General features: G+C 39.0%; 3 protein-coding genes and 1 pseudogene across 4 annotated transcripts in view; 1 reads left to right on the forward strand and 3 right to left on the reverse strand.

The window, feature by feature from the left end:
• WWC2 (WW and C2 domain containing 2) overlaps positions 1-18,331 on the forward strand; it is a 95,257-nt gene extending 76,926 nt beyond the window's left edge. Inside the window, exons 16-23 of the mRNA XM_036382250.2 lie at positions 181-351; positions 1,045-1,157; positions 2,156-2,348; positions 4,339-4,503; positions 6,572-6,664; positions 7,750-7,992; positions 13,496-13,623; positions 15,645-18,331. Of these exons, the coding sequence (XP_036238143.1) occupies positions 181-351; positions 1,045-1,157; positions 2,156-2,348; positions 4,339-4,503; positions 6,572-6,664; positions 7,750-7,992; positions 13,496-13,623; positions 15,645-15,711 (1,173 nt within the window). The 3' untranslated portion in view covers positions 15,712-18,331. The remainder of the gene's footprint in view (positions 1-180; positions 352-1,044; positions 1,158-2,155; positions 2,349-4,338; positions 4,504-6,571; positions 6,665-7,749; positions 7,993-13,495; positions 13,624-15,644) is intronic.
• DCTD (dCMP deaminase) overlaps positions 1-22,173 on the reverse strand; it is a 191,187-nt gene that overhangs the window by 135,950 nt on the left and 33,064 nt on the right. The window lies entirely within an intron of this gene.
• On the reverse strand, positions 19,139-19,786 carry LOC118686465 (claudin-22-like; annotated as a pseudogene).
• LOC118686189 (claudin-22-like) lies at positions 21,005-21,658 on the reverse strand. The gene has a single exon (XM_036382251.1). It carries the CDS (start codon positions 21,656-21,658, stop codon positions 21,005-21,007), a length of 654 nt encoding a protein of 217 aa, XP_036238144.1.

Consider the following 22,173-nt stretch of genomic DNA (forward strand, 5'->3'; position numbering starts at 1 on the left):
TACTTACATTTGTCAATTTTAACTGGAAGTAGAGGGAAATAGAAAACTGTACAGTTAGAAAGGGAATTGAGGTTCATGTCGAATTTGTGCTGCCTGTTTTGCATGATGAGTACAGTAGAATGTTTTGTAGAAAACAGAACAAATTTAAATAATTTTTTTCCCTTTTCTTATTTTGTACAGGCTGGGACTCAGATCAGCCTGGCAGATTTATCACTTTCTGATGAGACCTGTACTCTGTGGTACAACCTGTTGCCTTGCAAGCAGAGTCCTGGCAAAAAACCCAAGGAAGAAAACGACGAATACATGTTTCTGTTAAGCAAGCAATCACAGTCACTGGACTCACTGGACTTGGTGAGTGATGAGCTGGCTATTACTGTGATAGGAAGAAAAAAGCCAGAGACTCCAATTGTGCCGTTGCATTGTAGTTATTTGAATGTGGGAACTGCCATCCTGAAGGTCCAAGGCCCTGTTTTGCAGGCACTTTTGTCTAGAGTGACTTTGTGTGAGTAGGGCCTTCAGCTGTGATTCTTTTTAGAAAAAATGTTATTGAAGAGCTTCCTTAAGTGTGTAATTTATTTTCATATGCATACATTAAAAATTGCAATTTATTAACTGTTGAATCTGCATACTCAAAGCCATTGCATTGAACATGCTGTTTATGCAAAACATACTAACTCTTCTGGTTAAATAAGCTTTTCTGCTTTAATTCCTTCTTAAGAGAACTGCATAGAAAATGTAACTTTGAAAAGCACCCTTTTTCACCTAAGAACAGTACGATAGGGAAGATGAGAAAACACATTGAAGGATGACAGGAGCATATTTGATTGCATTGTCATTTTAAAACCAATTGTTTTTCATTGAGATTTGCTCTGTATAAAAGTAATTATTCAATGTGCTATACACTGACAATTCAAATCCCTTATCCTTGTGATCTGGGGGTCATTGTGTCTGCTGACATCAGGGTGTCAGCTCTTGCAAGAGTTGTCATTTTCCTACCTGTTATATATCATTCAACTCTGGTTTATCTTTTTTCCTTGTGAGCAGGATGCTGTGTCAGCTCTGCTGGAAAGGACATCTGCTGAGCTGGAAGCAGTAGAACAAGAGCTGGCTGAAGATGAGGAGAAGGAACAAGAGCAAAGGGCCTCTGAGGAAGACTGGTAAAGACACTTTTCCTCCCTCACTCTTCATGCCTGAATTATTCAGCTCATTCTTCCTCTTCTTAGACAAACAAAAGGGCTGTACTTTTGGAGATCATAGATTCATAGAATGGTATGGATTAGAAGGGATCTTTAAAGATCATCCAGTCTAATGCTGCTGCCATGGGCAGGGACGCCTTCCACTAGATCAGGATGGTCAACACCCCATCCACCCTGGCGTTGAAAATTTCCAAGGACAGGACATCTGTGGCTTCTCTGAACACCCAGTTCCAGTGCCTCACCACCACTGGAATTGGAGTAAAGTCTTGTTCTCTTGTATGGTCAATTTATTCACATTCTTGTAGGTTTACAGTCTCTTGGCTGCTCTATGAACTCCTACTACCAATGCTCCTCCATTCCATGTACATCTTCCTGTGAAACCACCTGGGTTGTGAAGCCACTGGGAGTGTACCATAATTTCAAATGTTATAGTTGCATTAACTGTAACAGGCAAGCTGTTAGATCTGAAAAGAGAGCTGCTGTCTGATAAAGTCAGTGTGGGTGTGCTTCCATTGATGAGCTTGTTTTTGAAGAAAATGTGAGCTTTCCCAAGAAACAGATTTCTCACTAAATTGCTATTTGAGTTCTGTTATTGTTCAATTTCTTAGCTGCAGTGTAGAAGAAAATACATGCTTTACTGGGGGAAAGGGGGGAGTAGCTTTTTGTTTTATGAACTTATAACAAAAGTCCTTCAACATTATTAATGTTACAGCTATTGAATAGAGTGCAGTGCTGTCATAACAACCTTGAAGGTGAACTGTAGTAGTGCTGGGTTTTGCTTAGGGCAGCAATGAAATGTGCCTTCACGTGAACTTGGTGGAAGCATTTGGCTGATAGTTGTTTTCCTTCTCGGGAAAATGCATGCCTTAAACATTAGTGCAGGTCTGGGCTTTCTGGTATCTTCCTCTGGTGAGCTTTTTCAGTTTCATAATAAGCCTGGGCTACTTCTGTTCACACAGGCTAGAGATGCTTGCAGAGGCCTCTGATGAAATTGTGGATGAAGAGGAAGATGGCATTAAGCTGGAAGTAGAAGGTGACTGTAATGATGACCTGGGGTTACTCATGGATGCACCAGAAATGAATGAAGACAAGAACAGAGAGAACAGTGATGAGGCCCAGGAAAGCCAGCAAGCTGCTGTAATTCTAACACTGGTGAATATCTTAAAATTCACATTCCTGCAGTATCTTACTATGTCTAAAATCTATTTCTGAGCAATTAATATAGAAGTCTGCTGCATCTATGCATTTACAATTTGATGAGGCCTTTGCTGTAGCACTTGTATGTATGTACATGTAACAAAATTGGTGTGGTCACTTGTGAACTATGAAGAGGACATTGGACAGACATGCTAAGCAGGACTCGTAAGTCCAGGACAATTAACCAAGACTCTCTATCTTCACTTTTTTTGTTGTTGCATGTGGAGGACATTCAAAATACAAGAGTAGTTCAGTAGCTTCAGCTTGTGCATATTTAAAATATTTCTGCACATCTGTTTCATTGTTACCTTTTCTTTTTTTCTGATTTGTCTGCTCAACAGGAAAAAACACATGACAAGGGTCAAGATCTTTAAGCCAATGTAGGGATTTCCTTATTTTTCCCCCTGATTTTTGGGCATGAAATATAAGAACTGTCTTAGCAGAAAAAAAGGGCAAAAGATTAATGAACAGAAAATTCCAAAATGTGTATTAAAACTGTGTATACTTTTGAACAATTGAGGGTACTATTGTATCCACACACTGCATAAAGCAAATTCTAATTCCATGTTCTTGGTAACTGTTGTTTTTGAAATTATATTCCACTTTCCTGAAAGCACTTTTACTAAATGTTTAGTAAACATATTCCTGATGTGGTAGAACACTCTCAGAAATAAAATTTTTAGAATCTTTCTGCATCTTAGTAAAAACATTGCTGCATGTTTTAAACTCAAAAGTTCTATAAAATAACTGAAGTAAAAAGACGAAGAGTGACATCTCGTTCCTTCAACTTTGTGACAATATAAAAGTTTAACATCTCAGTGGACTTGCTGGAAACTGTAATTAACTTCCAATTAATGTGGCAAGATGCCAAATGAGCTAAGGCTGTGGTATTAAAAGGACTGACAGTCTGCTGGGTAGCAAGTAAATATAGATCAAAGCCCTAACTCGGCAAGGGGAGATGGCAAGGACGACATGTGAAGGTCAGACACGCACACAAAGTGCTCTGCTAAACCTGGGCTGGGTGGACCCAGACAATGAGTGAAAGACAGCAGTCCCCACTGCAGAGCCAGACACAGCACAGATCTCTGTAGGCCACATGCTCTCAAGGTTGCTGTTGTGCTATTTAGGTCACTGTATTTATCTCCTGCACTGTGGAAATCATGAACCTCATTAAATTACCCAAGCTGAAGAAAAAGCCCCATTGCTCATCAGTAACATTGGATGTCCCAGCTGCTGCAGAGCTTGGTCTAGCCCAGCAGCCAGGATGATTGCAGCATGGAAGTAAGCACAGGCTGTGCCACCCACAGGGATGGAGCCACTTGAGGCTCCCTCAGGCACATGTGGGACAACTCTAGTAGGCAGCAGGCTGTGCTGAGGGACAGCAGCCAGCAGTGTCTTTTCCCTGGGTTCACAAGGCTCTAGAGATTGCATAAAGCAGTCCTGCTGCTGAGGCCTGGGGATGTATGGCAGTATGTCTGGAAGGACCTGGGCAGTGTAACTTTTCCAGCTGCCCCCTTTCAGTGTGCACAGGCACCATCTCTGGCATGGCAGAACCTTGCTCTTCTGCAAATACCAAACAAAGTAAATATAAATGTGCAATAATCATAATGTCTGCAAATGGCAAAGAAAAACATTACTTGTACTGTGTTTGCATCAAACCTTCTGCCAAGCAGCAAAGCAGCAAAGGCCTTTCTGCAAAAGCTCCAGCTTTACTGGCTACAAAGAGTACCTTCAAAGCCTCTCCACACACTCTTAAGCCTCTTGGGAATTTTGCATTTCTTTACTTAGAATAGCTTCTCTGTAAATGCACAGGGCTTTTTGCCGCTGGTCTTTTTCCATCCACCACAAGGTAATGAGAATGCTTGTAAAGTCTGAAAGCACAGAAACTATGTGGGGGCATGTATCTGGTTATAGTAAGTCTTATGCATTAAATTCCTGTTCACAGGTTGATAAAGAGACTAACACTGAGGAATTGGTTAACGAGAACACAGCAGTCCGACCCAAGGACAGAGCCAGCTGGAGCTGCAGACAGCGTCCCTTTGTCAGGAACAGCATGATAGTGCGCTCCCAAACCTTCTCTCCAGGCCAGCGGAACCAATACATCTGCAGGGTAAGAGCAGAGACATTTGGGACGAAGAGCTATTAACCAAAGAGTCATTTAACTTCTTGGGAGTGAAGCATTAATGACACTGAGTCATGTACTGCTTTTCCCTGCAAGAGGCAGAGCCTGTGCTTTCTCTAGAGTCCTTCCCTATCTGAGCTGATGTATAGTGGAATTGACTTTCAGCAGAGTTGCATACTCTTGCAAAACACCTCTGCTAGGGCAAAAATACATCCTATTGGAGAGAAATAACACAGATGCCTGTGCTGGCTCTCTGCAAAAAGTGTTTCCCTGCACGTCAGCAACTCCAGCACTCTCGCAGCAAAACAATTTGTTACAACATGAAATAGAATTCACTGTAAAATGCCATTGCATTACCATATTTTAATAATGCAACCATTTAAGGGTAACAGTGTGGAAAGAGCTCAGTCATCAATTTTAAATCTCGCTTTGTATCTCAACTGGTTTTAAACCTAGGCAGCCCAAATCCTGCTGTAATTGCATCTTTGAAAGATGTGCAAGCGCTGCCTCGGGGCTGGGTTTTAAACATGGCTTTGGCAGCTAAGTTCTCCAGTCTCTCTAGATCTATGGTAGCATGGAAAGAGAAAAAAGATTTAAATTGTGAGTCTTGCTACTGCTAAACTAACTATGAAAATAATGTGTTACAAGATATAAGCATGAACTCCCAGCTCTATAGATTTTAATCACAGATACCATAGAAAAGGCCGTTTATTTTGATCTTTAGTTTCTACAGGTAATTCATACAAGTATGTTTTTTTTAAAAAAGTAATACCTATGCTTTAATTCCCCAGTTCAGTTAGAGGCGTTTGCCTTAATCATTTGGGAATGTTAATGTTCATCACTTCTCTGTGATTCTCACTGGCAAAAAAAAGGAACATGTTTGAAGATATATCTTTTGAAGTGTCAGAAACAGTTGTTGCCCACTGCTGGGGGCTCCAGAGTGGGCACTGTAGCTGCATCCTAGTTCACAAAGAAGGCTGGAGAGCTGGGGTGTCCCCAGTCCCAGTCCCCAGCTTGTACCACAGGCATATCCAGCCTTCCTTGCATTATGATGCTGTAGGGAAGGAAAGTGCCTGTTGGATACACTCTGGTGAAGTGCCAGCTGCTCTCTAATCAGAAGAGATAGCCTGGCTTTAAGAGAGCACCTCTGATGTTACAGAAAACAGAGATCTTTGAGGCCTAATGGACAGAACTAAAGTCTGTTGATGCTTTGGAAAATGTCCCTTGAAAAGTGCCTGAAGAACATCAGTGGCGATGGCCGCTTCTCTGTATCAAGGAGTGAGCTCCCAGTAATGGCTCATGGTGAAAAGACAGATTTGTCTCTCAAGAGGTGTACTGTATATTGCAAGTGGTTGTATTTCTGACCCCAGCTCCCAATCAGCCTTGTGTAAGCACACTTTAGGGCCCTGCCTGTGCTTACTGAAATGTTAGCAGAAGGATTCCTTTTCTTGTCCTCTCCTGAAGAGTTGAAATACATATTCTGCAGAGGGATGCTTCTGACCACCTACTGATGCTGATGCACCTAACAATCCTTCTGCATTGATGTGTATGAAATAATGCTAAAGTTATGAAGAAGCTACCGCTGAGCTGTGGCACATGATTTTAAGAAGCAGACAGTGCTTCTGAAGGAAGCTGTAGGCACACTTTTGCTTGTTGCAATTAATAACAATACAAAAATACTGCTTGTTGGACAGGTGTATGTCTACAGTAATTTACCTTCCCTGTAGTAAGTTTGTTAAAAGCCTGCCCCAGGTAAGCAAAATCCATAGTTTGTATCTGCAGCCAGACAATGATTTATCAGTACTTAATAACCATGGTTACCTTCCTTGAATTCTTAGAGAGACTCACTATTCATTCAGTAAGATCAATGGTTGTCCTGGTATAGGATTATAATTTTAGAGTAGATGCTTATTCTAGTTGCAAACTTGTTAACTTTATAGTAAGAATATGACCTTACATGTATGTAAAGGCTGAGGTTCCCTGACTGGTTCTACCAGTGCAGGTGTATTTACATCTGGAGGTGCTTTATGTCTGTTTGTTCTGTACATTTTGGCAGCTGAATCGCAGCGACAGCGACAGCTCCACGCTGGCCAAGAAATCTCTGTTTGTGAGAAACGCCACAGAACGACGGAGCCTGAGAGTTAAACAGGTATGTGCTGTTACCTGCACATGGTTTGCAGTGAACTATGGGGACACTGGGAATATCAAATGACATAGAGGATACCCTTTATTCAAGTATTTCAGCAAAAGCAACACAAGTACCATGATTCTGTCCTGTAGTTTCATATTGAAATATCAACATATTGGTCTCAGTCCAATGTCAGCTCCCCTGCAACAAAGCCTGTGTTGTTTTAGTCGTGGCTGAAGCAGGGAGACACTGATGCTCAGCATCATGGCATTTCTTGTTGAACTTAAGTTACTGTCAAAAGGGATCTGTGTTAAAGAATGTGACACAAGGTGGCCTATGCTGCACAAAAGTCAACACCAGCAGTATACATCTTGAGCAAATTTTGGTGAAGATTTCAAGGATTTAGATGCCCTTTTAAAGGGAATTGACGCTCCATCAAAAGTATTCAAGTAGCAAAAGGATTGAAGGACAAGAGAGCAAGAGTCTCTCTTGCATGAAATTCATTCTTACATGAATTTAGAGAGTTATATTTTAATCTTAATTGTAACTAGAAAAATAGTCCTTTTTGAAGCCTTGTTACCAGGAAGCAGGATACATTTTGTATAAGAAAGAAAAGTCTGGGATACTGAATAGTCCAAGATGGCTTCTCCTGCCTGACTTACTCATGCAGAAAGTCACAGTGAAAGGACAGTAAATAATGTGAAATATGCTGAAGAAGTGCATGTTTACAGAGTTTGTAACATTATGTGTTCAGTTAGGCCTTGAAAAAGCAAATATTTACAAAAATAAATAATGTAGTTGACATCTGTAGGGAATTCTGTGTAGTGTTGTGTCTCCCAGCAGTGTCATCCCAGGGATCAGAATGGGTTTTTTGTTTTTTAACCTTAAATATATCATGTGCACTTGGTTGGAGCATTTATTTTTAGCTAGCGACTACAGAAAAATTCCAGGATAGGTGAATTTTTTTATTTCAGAAAAAAAGACTGGTAAACCTCCTCTTCCCGCCCCCCCCAGAATATTTGAGCTTTTCTGACTGCAGTATGTCAAGCTCTCCACCAGCCTCTCTAGGTATTAATTGTTACTGTTCTGTCTCCCAAACGACTCAGCCCGTTTGCCAGCCCATGCTGCGGAGAGCTGCGCAAGAGTGCCCCGTGCGCACTTCCCTGGACTTGGAGCTGGACCTCCAGGTGTCGCGCACGAGACAGAATCGTCTGAACGACGAGCTCCAGGCCTTAAGGGACCTGAAACAAAAGCTTGAGGAAATGAAAGGCAGAGGAGAGGCAGACCTTCCTCTGTGTTTGCTAGAGGATGAACGTTTCCAGAAACTCTTGAAACAAGCTGAAAAACAGGTATGTGCAGCATTCACATATATATAAGTATGCCTCTACCTTTGATATAAATTTGTTAAAGAATTTGCTCAGTGATGTTAAAAGGTTTTTACAGAAGCTCGCATTTGACTAATTACATCTCTGAATTACATAGTGTAAACTGTTTCTTTATTGATCAATACTACAACATTAAACGTAGAATTTGAGGTAACATTTTCCTAGTGCCCTCTAAATACTTTGATAAGTCACATTAGAAACTCTAGTATTTGGAGTAGTAGTTATGGTTGGTGTAGTAAAATAGCATTTACTTAAAACTTAATTTAGAATTCTCACATCCCAGCCATGCTTTTACATACTTGCATGTGCTTTCTGTCCCTCAGCATCAGTTGCCTTGCAGTCTGCACAGAACTTATAGCCAAAAGATGCTTGTAACAGGTAGGACTTAGGGGAATTACCAGTATTCAGAGTGGTAGGGGCATGGAGAAAAGGCAGTGGCTTATTTCTTTATGCAGGACATACTTGTTGTCGTTTTGGCAAAGGAAAGCCAAATGCTGTTTTCTACGTGATGGTCTCTCAAACAATACAAGTATATATGCACTGCCATAAGGTGGGATGCCCCCACATGATTAAAAGACAAGAAACAGAATAGAAGAATGAGATGCAACAGTGAGAAGTTAGAATGTGGAAAATTCCAACAAGATACATTAATAAGTTAGATGTTGTGGGGCTTTTATTATGTTTTTTGGGAGGTTGTTTGGAGATGGAGATCATCGACTGGAATAGGTACCTGGAGAGGTTTTTGGAGGAGTTAAAAACCCAACCAAGTAAAAAAAGTAAAACAAACTCACACAACCTGCACAGCTGGAGGTATTCTAAACCTAACTGGTCAAGACCCTGACTACTTTGGTATCATCTACTGTGAGCAGGAGGTTGGAGTAGACACCTTCTGGAGCCCCCTTCCCATCCAAGTCTGTAAATGTCCATCAGTTTTCAATGAGGGGAGGTTGTGAGTGACAGCCAGGAAGGATCTGTGCTCCTTAGCTCTTTATGGTTGATAGAGACTTGAGCTTTGATACACCAGGTTATTCAGAGTTGTAAAAATGGAACATTTTAACAAGGTGCAGAGGCCCTCCTCATATGTAAGCAATAGTTGTTTGTTTTGTTGTTTTTTAAAGCTAAATGTCAGTAAATAGCCTTGTGTAGAAGAGGAAAGGATGATCCTAATATTTACATTTACAAAGCTGAGCTCTTTGTTAGGAAATGTTAGGAATGAGGTACTCCACATATGAGAGACAAAACATGAACAAAAACATCACAGGATCAGCAGATGTCAAAAAGCAAATACGACAGGAATTGCTAAGAAAAATACTTGGAACAAAACATATCATTGCCTTAAGGTCTAAATATTATTATGCCTGTACCATAAACATAGTTCATTTTTGGTTTCCCTTTTCAAAGAGGATGATAAAATTGCAGAGAGTCAACAAGGAGGATGGTCAAGGGAGGAAACAATTTCTGTGTAAGGAACAGCTAAGTAGCTACAACTGGAGTCCATGCAACCATGAGTGAGGTGGAAGAGAGCAATTAATCATGGTCTTGTATTCACTGAGAAGTAGAAAATTGAACAGGTGGCAGGTAAAATGCAAGCAAACATAGCATGACATACAAAAACTGTAAAAATGTTTTCAATAAAACATTGAATGCTGCAAATTTCAAAAAATTAGGTTCAAAAAATTATTAATTTATGGATTGGCCAAATTCACAGTAGAAAAATGCATGTAATGGCACCACATATTTCCTTAAGTCCTTGACTGATACCTTAGGAAATAAAACTTCTCCCCAGCATGCTCTCCCAATTCTACATTTATGTCCTGTTGTGTCTTCTGGTCCCACTTTTTGGTATCTACTGTTGGTTATAGTTAGTGTAGTACTAAAATTACTATAAAACACTAGCAGAGTTTAGGGTAAACATTGATGAGTGTTCTGAAAAACACTGGGCAAAATGGGGGAAGATAGTGTAGTGTTTAAACTTAGTGTAACTGTATTGGTTTTTTACCATTATATTCATTTGATCCAAGTTTTAACTCATAAAAATAGTAACTTATAGAAAAGAAGCATAGCTAAATTTATGTGGAATTTAATAGTTTATATCTAATACTGGATGCAGGACAGAAATTATATTTTCTGAGTGTTTAATTTAAAACTACTCCCATTCTAAAACTGTTCCCTCTAGAACAGAGTATGCCTCTGCAACATTTCATATTATGAATCCTTTAGATTTGTGCTTTATTTCAGCTGGCTCTTCCAAGGCAGGAGGTAGGTTTGTCACATTTTGTATGGCTCATGTCAGTGATCAACATCATTACACTCACTGGTGAACAATAAGGGTAATAATACACGTTCCTAAAATATATGCGGGCAGTAGCATAGCATTTAAGTCCTCCTTCCCAAGGTAAAAGTCAGAACAATGATCACGGTCACTCCACCTCTTTGAAGAGTGCTTACAAAGTTTCTAGAAATATTTCTACCCTTAAAATCACTGCAGCCTTCCCCTGCAGAGCAAAACAACCCTGAGAGCGCTGTACTGTGTTGTCAGTGTTTCCCCTTGGGTTGGCAAAACACAGCAGCCTAGAGAACATTGTCATAGATTATTTCTTAGATCCTGCAGGCATTATAATGGCACAGACTAATGCAGCAGCTGGAAACACCAGAGAAATTGAGAGAGTCTCAAGTGAAAAATGAAACCACTGATGTGGGGGATGTTAAAAATCAGTGGCTGCTTGCTAGCACGCAGTTAGTTACTCTGCTTGAAGCCAGATCCTCAGACTCCATACCTTCCCTCTCATTCCTTCCACACCTCCCTAAGTGCAGCAAGTATGTAATGCCCACTAATACCTGCAGATCAGAAAACAGAGATAATTCTGTGCACCAGAAGCATTTTCTCTTGCTTAGATTGGATATTTGTGAGAAATCATACAGGGTTTCAAAGTTTGAGTCTTAAATCCTCATACAAGTAAGTTTACAGACACCTAGTGTCCTCTAAAGTACTATTGCTGTTTATATCCAAAAAAGATTCTTGTAAATATCTTCTTTATTTCTTTTTAGTACATCATTTATGTTGAGGGAATATGTAACTGTGTCATTAATACCAATATTTTGGTATTTGTATCTTTGTCCCAATGATTTGGTGTTTAGCACAGTTAGTTTTTCTTTGGATCCTGTTTTTTCTATATAAAACCCACAGAAGAACAAGACAGGAAATAGCATTTCAGCTCTAATTTTGATAGTGGTTCTTCTTTGTCATCTTAAACTAACTTAAGCTTAAGCTAATCCCAGATAGAGAGATTCCTATCTGACACTTATATTTGGTAGATAAGTGTTAAGTGTTGTGAATGAGTGTTTTCAGGTCACTTAAAGAATCTGAGATCATACTGTTGCTGGGGGGGGGGGCAGGGGGGGTGCATCACAAAATGTTCCAGATTTTAGGACTTATTGAATGTCTGGCCCTTGTATTACTGTGATTTTCTGTATTTTATATAAAGCACTCAAAGAACATAATGTAAATATAAACATTATGGTTATGTACATACCTTCTCATATGCATATTACTAGAGACATTGGGCTGAAATCCAGGTTTCTCATAGAGCATACTTAAAAAATAAATGGATTCAAAAATGAAAAAAGGATACATGGTAATAGAGAGTATGAAAACAAGTCATCTATACTCTTAAACATGAAATGCTGTAATCACAAGAATCTCATGTATAGTTAGGGAAGGATAAATTAGAAAATTTTGAAATATTTATGTTTAGTGCTTTGATGGTAAATATTCATTAGGGGAGGTGGTAAATCATATGACCAGTGACATAAGTGAAATTAATTAAGACATTACCAGTTGTAGATTGCAAATTTATGTTCACTAACTAATAAAGAAAACAATACTTATAGATTAATTTCATTTTAAAATCAAAGCTATTTTGGAGTTGGGGACTGAAGAAGTTAACAGCAGTACAAGCTGACTGGATTTTGAGTGAGTTTTTTGAAAGGGTGGTTGTCTTTCATGTAAAACACTTTCATATAGAAACCAGAGTGCGTTTCAACAGACAGAGGGTACCACTATCCTGCTGTGAGCAGCTTTCTTATAACTACCCAGTATGAAACTGATAGTGTGGACTAGCTCTTTTGAATTAGTTGGTTTTGTTGTTTAGGAGTCTACTGGGTTGAATTCAGAACTGGGACATGAACTTCTAAGTCACAAACTAGCTTTGAAGATTGCTGTTTCAGCCTTGCAAATGTGTTTTAATTTGAGGTAATGAACAGCATTTTCAAGTCTCTAAAGAATCAAAAATTAAAGTCTCTGCAACTTTATAGCTGTTTAAGAATGTGAACTGCTTCTATTGAATTTTAATGGCTGACAAAATTCAAAATACAATAAATAACATTTGTCTGACAGCCTCTGCAGTCTAGAAGAGCACTGCCCATGCCATGCACCCCACATGTGATGTGGGCAAAAATGCATTTGTTACAGAACTCACCTGTGTAGGAATGGGGGTCATTTATCTAAGAATTTCAGGTGACTGCCCACCTAAAAAGAGTCACTGTTCAAATTATTGGATATTCAGAATATATATTGATTTATATATATTGATATTCAGAAATCCTTGATAAAGTTTTAAGGCCAAAGCACAGCTATTAATAGCAGTCTTGTTGCTAAAATGGTGGATGGCACAGCTGAAGCTGTCCTGTTGATGCTTAGTAAAGACATAAGTAATAGAGCTGGCAATACTGAGGTACAGAAATTCAGTCACTTACTGTGGGGTATATAGCTGCTCAGCAGTGCTCACAAAGGACCTTTGATCTCTTGTTACCACTGGTGTTCTGTTCACTTGCCTTGGCTTTTACATCTCTACAATGCAAATGAAAGAAGTGAGTCTCATGCAAAATAGGTACTATGTCATGACTAAAGTCATAAAAGTTCATGTTCCTTGCTAACATGGTCAACAAAACCTGAAAATGTGTTTTGAGAGCACACCTTCCCTATTTTTTCTGTCTGTCACTTTAGAGTAGGTATAGGCAACTTTCCTGAGAGCTTTTGTCAGGAAATAGAAGTATTTTATATGGGAAGAGAATCAGTGGCTTGCAGTTCTAAAAAGATGCTTGGATAGACAACTTGTGCTCATACAATATTAGGTATCGTCTAACTACAGCTCTAAGAAATATCAGAATTTACAAAACCTAGTAGCCACCTGTGATGGCACAGAACTTGCTCTATTTATTTTTTTAGGAAAAGCCCCGTTGGTTTATTTCACAGCCATGGTTTAGGCTTGTGATGTCAGTCTTTTATCTTGCTGACCTTTTATATAGAGATTATCATAGATTCATTTAGGCTGGAAAAGACCTTTAATAGCATTAACAGTAAACACGACACTGCCAAGTGTTTTGCTCAACACAGAAGCATCTCTCATTTCTTTGAAATTAATAGTTGTTCATAATCAGCAAAATACAATTGTTTTTCTTGATACAGGCTGAACAGTCAAAAGAAGAGCAGAAACAAGGCTTAAGTGCTGAGAAATTGATGAGGAAGGCTTCTAAGGATGTGTGCCGGCTACGGGAGCAGAGCCAGAAAGTGCCACTGCAGGTGCAGTCATTCAGGTATGGCCTGTTCTGCTTTTCATGCCCTTTTTAATGTAGTGAAGTAACATGAACTGTTTCTAGGTATAACCAGACATGCTCTGTAGTATTAGTAAAAAGTCCACATGGCTTTGACTTGCCAGAAACATCACAGATTTCTAACATGGCTCTAAGTTGGAGTTTCAGAGGGCCAGGCTTCAGTGACCTGCTCATGTGGCAGTTCAGAGGTGGTGAGGAAGCTGAGTGGAGTGTCATACCCTGTGTGACATCTGCTGTAGGCAGGCACGGAGTGTCATACCCTGTGTGACATCTGCTATAGGCAGGCACGTGTGTGGCTCTTGCTGTAGCTCACCTCACCCACATCAGGTTGACTGTGGGCTTTTAGTCATGGGAGCTCTTCCAGTGATGGCAAGGGCCTGAAACAAATGGCCACTCAATGAGAAGTAGGACAGGATACAGCTCATCAGGAAACTCATTAACCACTACTTGTGCCTTGCTCAAGACTTAGTATTTAAGAAAGATCTTGAATCCCTCCTCTCTTTTGTTTCCCTTCTCTTTTTGGTTGTGAAGCAACCAATTACTTGAAGCAATTAATGAAGTGTTCTTGCTTAGCATAAGACAGAATGAGCACTATTTATCTTAAACCTTAATCCTCACTAGTCTAAATTCCTAAAAGACCGGCCAGTAAGTGGCAGGACTTGCAGCCTGGAGGCCACACTTAAATATAAAAAGAAATATACATCTATTGATTGAAAAATGCAATGTTTCAATGCTTGCTCTTGCACATAGAAACAGTACTGCAAGTTAATTTGGTTTGTTTTGTTAGTTACCACACATTTTTCAAGTTTGAATTTTGGATTCCTTTATAGGAAATTTAAGTCAGCTGCTGAGACTTCTTTCCCTTTTTTTAACCTTCTTTTGTGAGCAGTTGGAGAAATCCATAAGCAAGTAGGGGCCTGTGAGGCAGCATGTATTGCAAACCATAGCTGTAAGTGATGCAGAACCAAAGCAAGAGAGAAAGGAAAGGGGTTCCTCAGCTAAGATGTATTTCAGCTGAGTAATTTATCTTCAGTTTGAAATTCAGAGCATCCTGAAGATTTCACTTTTTGTGCATATCTTGAGAAAGGGTTTTGGTCAGTGCTGGTCATTTAAGCATCATCACAGACAGACTGCTGCCTAAATCCACAGGAATGTGTAATAGTGCCTAAAACCCCATTCCCCTGCAAGAAGGATATCAAAAGGCTCTATTTTCCTTTATTTTCTAGTCACCACACAACTAAGAAGAGAAAGCCAGTTTAGGTTGATTTTGCTCTGAGCTACTGTTTTTCATGGAAACTCCAGCAAAAAACATGGTTTAGTCTTCTGGATAAATACTTACCTCTGGAGGCTGAATTGTGCATGCCCTGCTAGTTGGACTTGTTACAGTGCTGTGGCCTCAGACTAATCACAGAGAGTCATTTTTAAAGCTCTCAAGAAGAATGACTCTTCTGAGCTTTAATTTTTAAGCCCCCAATACTTCTCTCCTGCTTTCTAGTCTGCTGCTAAGCAATCCTGTGTAAACTTGTTATGCTTCAGTAATGTCTCAGTTCATAGGTGACAGAAAAGGAAACAGCACAGGGGAAGCAACTGGAGAATGGGTTGACAATTCTGCTGCTCTGAGTCTTGCCCAGACACGACTATTCCCCGCTTGGCCTTTTCCCATGTCAGGATAAAATGATTTATTTTGCCTTCTCATCCCCCTACTGAAAATATCATCATTGAAAATTCAGTGACTGGAACTACATTTCAGTCTTATCAGTGCAGTTATTAATGAAATACTGGTATTTTTTTCTCTTTCAAAACTGGAACTGCTTTTTACATAAATCTGCGTAAGAAGGTAATTGTGTCAGAATGCTACATTTGTTGTAAATAAATTTTATGTGTATTTTCCAAACCTGTGTTTTAAAGAATTCTGCTCTTACATTAGCAACTCTAGAGCAGATAACATTGAAGTCATGCCACAAATGGTAAAAAAAATCTCTTGTTTTCTTTTCTAATTTCAGGGAGAAGATAGCATACTTCACAAGAGCAAAGATCAGTATACCAGCCCTTCCAGCTGATGATGTATAATTATGCAGTTTCATTGAAGTGTTTTTTCCACTTGTTCATCTCTTTTCAGATGAGCTTTGTAGTTCCAGTGATGTGCTTTCAAAGATCTTCTATTTTACATTCACTATTGATATGTTTATTTGTAAAATATAGTGAACTGAATTGTTGTAAGCTTAAAAAAATGGCAAAAAAACCCAACAACCAGAAAACCAAAGTAGATTAATTTTGGTATGCTGATGCTGATTTTGTACAGTTTGTGTGTATCGCATCTGTGTTTTTATTTTGTAAAGATGGAACAAAGGAACAAAGGCAGTACACTAAGCATATATCCTGTTGAACTGCACTGTGTTGAGAAAAATTATGTTCAACAGACAATTGTTTATCTTTTCACGATTTTCATGTGAGCAGACTGTGAAAATGGCTGTTCTGCCATGCAATACTTTTGTACAAGAGTGTAACTTTTATAGTTTAAAGTTAACCACAAGCGTAAGCTCCTTTCCAAAACATCCAGGCTGCCTCACAACAGCTGCTGATTAGATTCATCATCCACAATGTAATTTTGTTTCTGAAAATAATTTTTTCTGGTTTTGTTTTTTTAATACTTTGTAGGAAGATACAGAGTTCAGAGTTTAGTTTTGTGAATGTACAGTACTTTAACCTGCACTAAAAGGTTTCTTGTATCTGCGGGAGAGTGAGAAAGGCAAGGCAGACAAGTAACCCTAAAAACTTAACTTTGAGACTACCAAAAGGGGCAGCTGCTTTCTGAACAGGATGAATCAAATTCATAATACCACCATTGCAATTGGAATAGTTATACCCACTGTGCTCTTAAAACAGAGAGTTTTTCTCTGTTAATCATTTGTCCAAGGGGGCTGTCTGATTGCCAGCTAGGAATAATGAAGGAGTCTGCTAGGTTTGCAGATCTGTGATGCAGCATGAAAGTATTTATACCAGAAAAAAATCTCTCACATGCTAACTCAGATAACAGAAGTCCTGTTGGTAAGGTAAACCATTTTCTGAAAAAGGTCCTTACTAAAAGGCTGCACAAATTTTGGTACAATAAATAACAGTTTTTAAAATATAGAATTGACCATGTATGCAGTTGGGGGTGCACATGTTTAATGAATAGATGTGAACAGCTTGTTTCAAATGTCTTGCGTGCTCCTTCCTAGCAGGCTCCTTCATCAGAAGGCAACTCGGATGCCTTCTGTTAGCAGTTCAGAACATTGGATGTAGGTGTTGAAGCAGTCCTGTCTTGGTAAAGCAGTTGGGGTCATCTTCTGTGGATACTGTGTAAGTAGGTGGATATTGCAGAGAACAGAAATATTTCATTTTCTACTTAGTATGTTGCACTCAGATGTATTTCATTCACTGGCTACAGTTTTCTTCCCCAAGCAACAAGCCACATTGCATGAACTTCATCTTTCAGAAATGTTATAATTACTTGCTGAGCAAATGGAAACAATATAACCACAATATGGTAGCAGCTGTCTTAGATTCAAAGTGACAATTCTGTAACGACAGGTCTGTGTAACACCCAAGGGTTTTCTTATGCACAAATACATCAGTTCACTGAAATATAAAGCCAAACATGCTATTTTGAGCAAGATGACTGATTCAACATCCTTTATGAATGCCCCATTTGTTTTTTGTATCTTTGGTTTGAGATAACATTCATGTTTGTTTGAAAGGTCAATTAAAAAAATCTGGAATTATTTAATGTAGAGGTGAAATGAAGGTTGACAGTTTCAACTTCTCAATTTGATTATATAAGGTGTTTGTAGAATGATGTTTAGAGGTCTACTTTATGATTTTTCTTTTTATTTATTTACAGTCTTATTTATGTTCTGTTTAATATAGTTCAGTTCTGGCCATGTAAGTATTTGTCATTAAGGATGCTATTGTGAAAAATACTTAAAAGTGTCTAAATTCTTGCCCAGTTAACTGGTTTTTCTCAAATGTTGAATAATTTTCCAAAAAAAGTATTATTGTCTGATTTGTAAGCATATGGTGAAGTCAAAACCTGAGTGTTGCTGGCTTTGGCTTACAAAACTCCTTTAAAAATGAGAGACAGACATATTCATGCTCTTCATTTTCCAGATTTGTAAAGTTGAACATTTTTATAGGCAGCTTTTAACAATTCTGGGTTTGGAGTTTGGGGTTTTTTACTAATTCAGTGTGGCACACTTGAAACACTCAATAGAATAAGCTAAAATATTACACACAAATAAAGTTCCATCGGTGTAAAGTGATAAATATTACTCTTGGAGTGAAATTTACCCTGCACAGCAGGATATAACGAATGTAATTAGTTCTGTTTCCAGGTACCAATGTCAGTGCATTGAATATATCAAAAAGTAAATATTACTGGTACAAGAATATTTAGCCAAATGAGCAAAGTTTAGCAGATTGTAATAGAACACAAATAATTTTAAGATTATTTTTCTTTTTACTATTGCTATGTTTATACTGTATTAAATATCAAATGCTCAGGACTGAACTAAATATTTAATCAGGTTATATTCTGAATGTGTTTCTGTTCTAATTTTGTCTGTAAGAGTATGCAAGTACATTACATAGATTAACTTGTCTCTGCACTTTTCATGTGTTTCAGTGATTGGAAAATACATTTTTTAACAAAGCTCTTTTCCAGACTAGTGTTTTATTTAGTTCTTTTATTGCTCTTCTCTCTATATATATTGTCTTTGCAGAAACAGATGGCTGCTACAGCTTTGTCAATGTAAAATCGTGGCAATTTATAGAAAGTTCACATCAATCACTGACAGCTGTAAGGATAAGTTATATGGAAACTAATTCATATACTTCAGTTAGTTCTTTACATTCATGAAGGAAAAACTGCACCTGCAATGAACATGGCTGAGTCTCCTCCAGACAACAGCTCATTATTGCCCAGAAACACTGGCTTTCCTTAGAGAGAGAGATTGGGCAGGGATAGAGGTGGTCATATTCTCTGTCTCTCACAATGGAGAATCTTGCAAAAATTACATTACATAATGTCTGAGAACATTTAGTTTCCTGTAAATGATACAGGCCCAGCAAACTTCATTTAAGCTTGAACTGCATTAGGTTTGTGTAGTGCATGGTGAACTGGTGATACAAACTCTTTATGACTTCAATTAATATTCTTTTGTAAAAAATACATAAAGCAGCCCTGGTAGGAGTTCTGCCATTTAAAATATGGTCAAGTCTCCATTCAGGCCTAGAGATTAAAAATTTTATACTCACTCCTCCAAGTCATACCACAAAAACAAAATCTGCCATTTATCAGACTTGGGAGAAATACAGCGGTGGCTTAAATTGCCATAGCTCATCAATTCATGTCATTAAAAGTGGAAGTAAGTAGTGATTAAAGGAACTACTCGGTAAGAAAGAATCCCACCCCCGCTCCTGTAAACAGTAACCTGTCTGTTCAGCAAGTCTTTGTCTCCTACTGTACTGCAAGCAAGATGTTAGAAAGCCCACCCTGCCCTTTTTTAAGTCTTCCATTTCCAGTTTCCAGATGCTGATGGGCATCTTGTATATCTGCCATTGGATACTGCTCTCGTAAGTGACGGTCAGGTGATAAACAGATTGTGAAGAGGAGTAGAGATCTCCCTAGAATTAGAATAAATCCACAAATTCCTATCTGGGCATCCCCTAATTCTGATCTGGGCAGAATCTCTGGGATGCCACTATTCCAAATCTCCTGGATTACAGTGTAAACTAGGGACAGGGTCTCCAGACTTCACCTGGAGTATTCTTCCAAGTAGTAACAGGGTTTTTATCTTCTGCACTGTATCCTCCATCTTTAGACAGTGCAAACCAGGACTGGAGATCACAAGGCTCAGAAGTCCTAGTCCATTCTATGTAGCTACTAAAATCATGGAAATCTTGAATTCTAGGAAAGAATAAAAATCTTTACACTGTGTTCCTACATCATTTGCCAGAGTCCCATGCTCCAAAGCTCTCGTGCGTTTATGTCTAAGTTGAGATTTTTCCAGCCTGGTAAGTAGATACAGGTATCAGTTAAAATCCTTCCTAGCACAGATATCAGAAATCCAGCTAACAGTAGCCTGTGCCTGCTTGCCAAGTTCATTTTTTGCAATCACAGAAGCCCAAAACCATTGGCTTTTGCAGGCACTGTTCAGCTCAGTTCTTTGTCATACTCTGTCATAAATAAGCACAAGTTAAAACAATGCTCTATGAAGTATGAACTACTTCTCCCCTCCCTCCTGCTTTGCCTGGTTCCACATGCAGTGTTTGGGGGACTGGGACATGGTGTGGTAAAGCAGTAGGAGAATGGTGTGGCCACAGTTGGGCTCACTTTTCATTAGTTTTTTGTTTGATTTTTTTTAAGAAAAGCATATACTTGGTTTTTCATCAATCAGCTAAAGCATTACGGCAATTTTGCTGATTTTGGCATCTCAGTTTGTTTTTAAGTTCTATCATCACATTGATGCACTTTCACTTAGAGCAAATGATACTGTCTGCTTTGTGGCTCGTTAAATGCTATATGTTTAATGTCAAATATACAGCAACATGTTCCAAACATGAGTGAATGGAACTTAAGGGACCTCAGACAGGATGCATAATGACTCAAGACCTGTGTCAGAGGAAGATAGCTACACTGGTTTTTAAAGCAGCATTTCTCAGCCTATTTTTGGTGCATAAAGTATGCAGGTGCCAGAAACACTTAGAATAACTTGTATGGGCAGTTTAATGTGGCAGACTGGAAGAACACAGCTTGCTGGGTCTAAGCACCCACACCATCACACCCCATGCACAAAAAGACAGTTGCAAAGCTTGCTACAATTTCAGAAACCTACTATTTCCAAATACACAGAAAAACCATTTTATGCAATGCAGGTATTCAGACTGTTTAGGATCAGATATTTCCTCTAAGTTCATATGTCACTGCATCAGTCAAGTGGAAAATTGCAACAGGGAGTCAAACTTTGTGGCTTATTTCACTGGTTACATAAAAAAGAAAGCACATTTTGGTTAAAATCCAAGCTGTAAGAGAACATGCATATTCATTTTCAGGATTTTACACTGCAGTTAAGAAAGCAAAAGCACCTTTTGCATGCAGTCTGTGAACACCTCAGCATTTTGCTGCGAAACAGTTTTAAGCAGTTCCACAGGTGAGAAAACATACCAGCTTCCAATACCAGTTTATGGAGAAAACAGATATAAATTTAGAAAATCAGCTGCATAACAAAGAGTCCTTTGAATTACTACCGGAACAAGCTTCTGGCTTGCACTAGGGTTTGGAAAAGAGAGGGCAGTATTGCTGTACTGCTTAAAACTTCCCATTTTAAGGCCTTGTTTCAGTTTCCAAGCATTGACACTGATCCTGCTGTTCTGCTACTGCATAATGGACTGAAGATGGATGGACTTCAGTAGAACAGATTGTGCAATTAAGTAGGGATCCTCCTAATATAAGACAAAATCCAGCAAGCCAGCCAACAAACAATGCTTCCCCGAAATCCCACCTGGGAACAATATCTGGTATATTCTCATCCCAAAATTCCTGGACTGTGGCATGGGCAACCCAGGAAACCGGGACAATAGCTGTAATCCCCGATATCCAGAAGAGCATTCCTCCAAACAGCAACAACCGTTTCTTTTGTTCCTGTTGTCTTTCACCAATTTTCAAACAGTCCAACCCAAATCCTGAGAGCAAAAGGCCCAAAAGCCCTGATCCATTGGAAAAAACCATCAAAATCCTAGAAATCCTGAGCTCTGGAGGCAAAGCTAGGAAAGAATCGAAGTCCTTGCACTGCATTCCGCCTTCTTCCTGGACAACACAAGCTTGCCAGAGTCCCATGGTCCAGATCTCCAGTTCATTTAGTTCCAAGTTAAGGCTTTTCCACTGGGGTAGATAGGTGGTGAGACAGGACAGGACCCATCCCAACAGAGAGACCAATATGCCACTTAATTGCATCACTGGTTGATAGACTAAGGCCATTGTAAGAGGAGAGTCCTGAAAGCTTGCGGAGAAAGGTCTCCCCAGCAGTTCTGTACCAACTGCTACCTTGAGTGATGGTGGAAGCTGTGATGATTTTAGGTCTCTGCTGCCCCAAATATAAGCCCTTGCTATTAACCCTTTGCAAGCTCTGAAACACGTTTTTGTTCTTCATGAATATAAAGTTTCACATAAAGGACGAAGGACTTCACTAAACCATGAGTTAGGCTTTCCGATAAGGATTTGATCTGTTACCTTCCAATTTGCTTGGTAAAATTATATCCCAATGCCTGATGATTACAAGCTTGAGGATGAACAAAGAGGGCTCTATGACCCCTCACCCTAAAACACAACAGAAATCTTTGTGCTTCAATACGGATTAATTAGATTTTAAGTGGTGATAAAAAGGCAGCCCTGTGTGCAACAGGACTTCATTGTAATAGCTAAATTTGAGATTTCAGGGATGTAAATCAAGGCCTTGTAAAGAAAGGTAGACTGTTTGCCTATAATCTTTATTC

This window comes from Molothrus ater, chromosome 4 (genome assembly GCF_012460135.2).
Source record: "Molothrus ater isolate BHLD 08-10-18 breed brown headed cowbird chromosome 4, BPBGC_Mater_1.1, whole genome shotgun sequence".
Taxonomy (NCBI): domain Eukaryota; kingdom Metazoa; phylum Chordata; class Aves; order Passeriformes; family Icteridae; genus Molothrus; species Molothrus ater.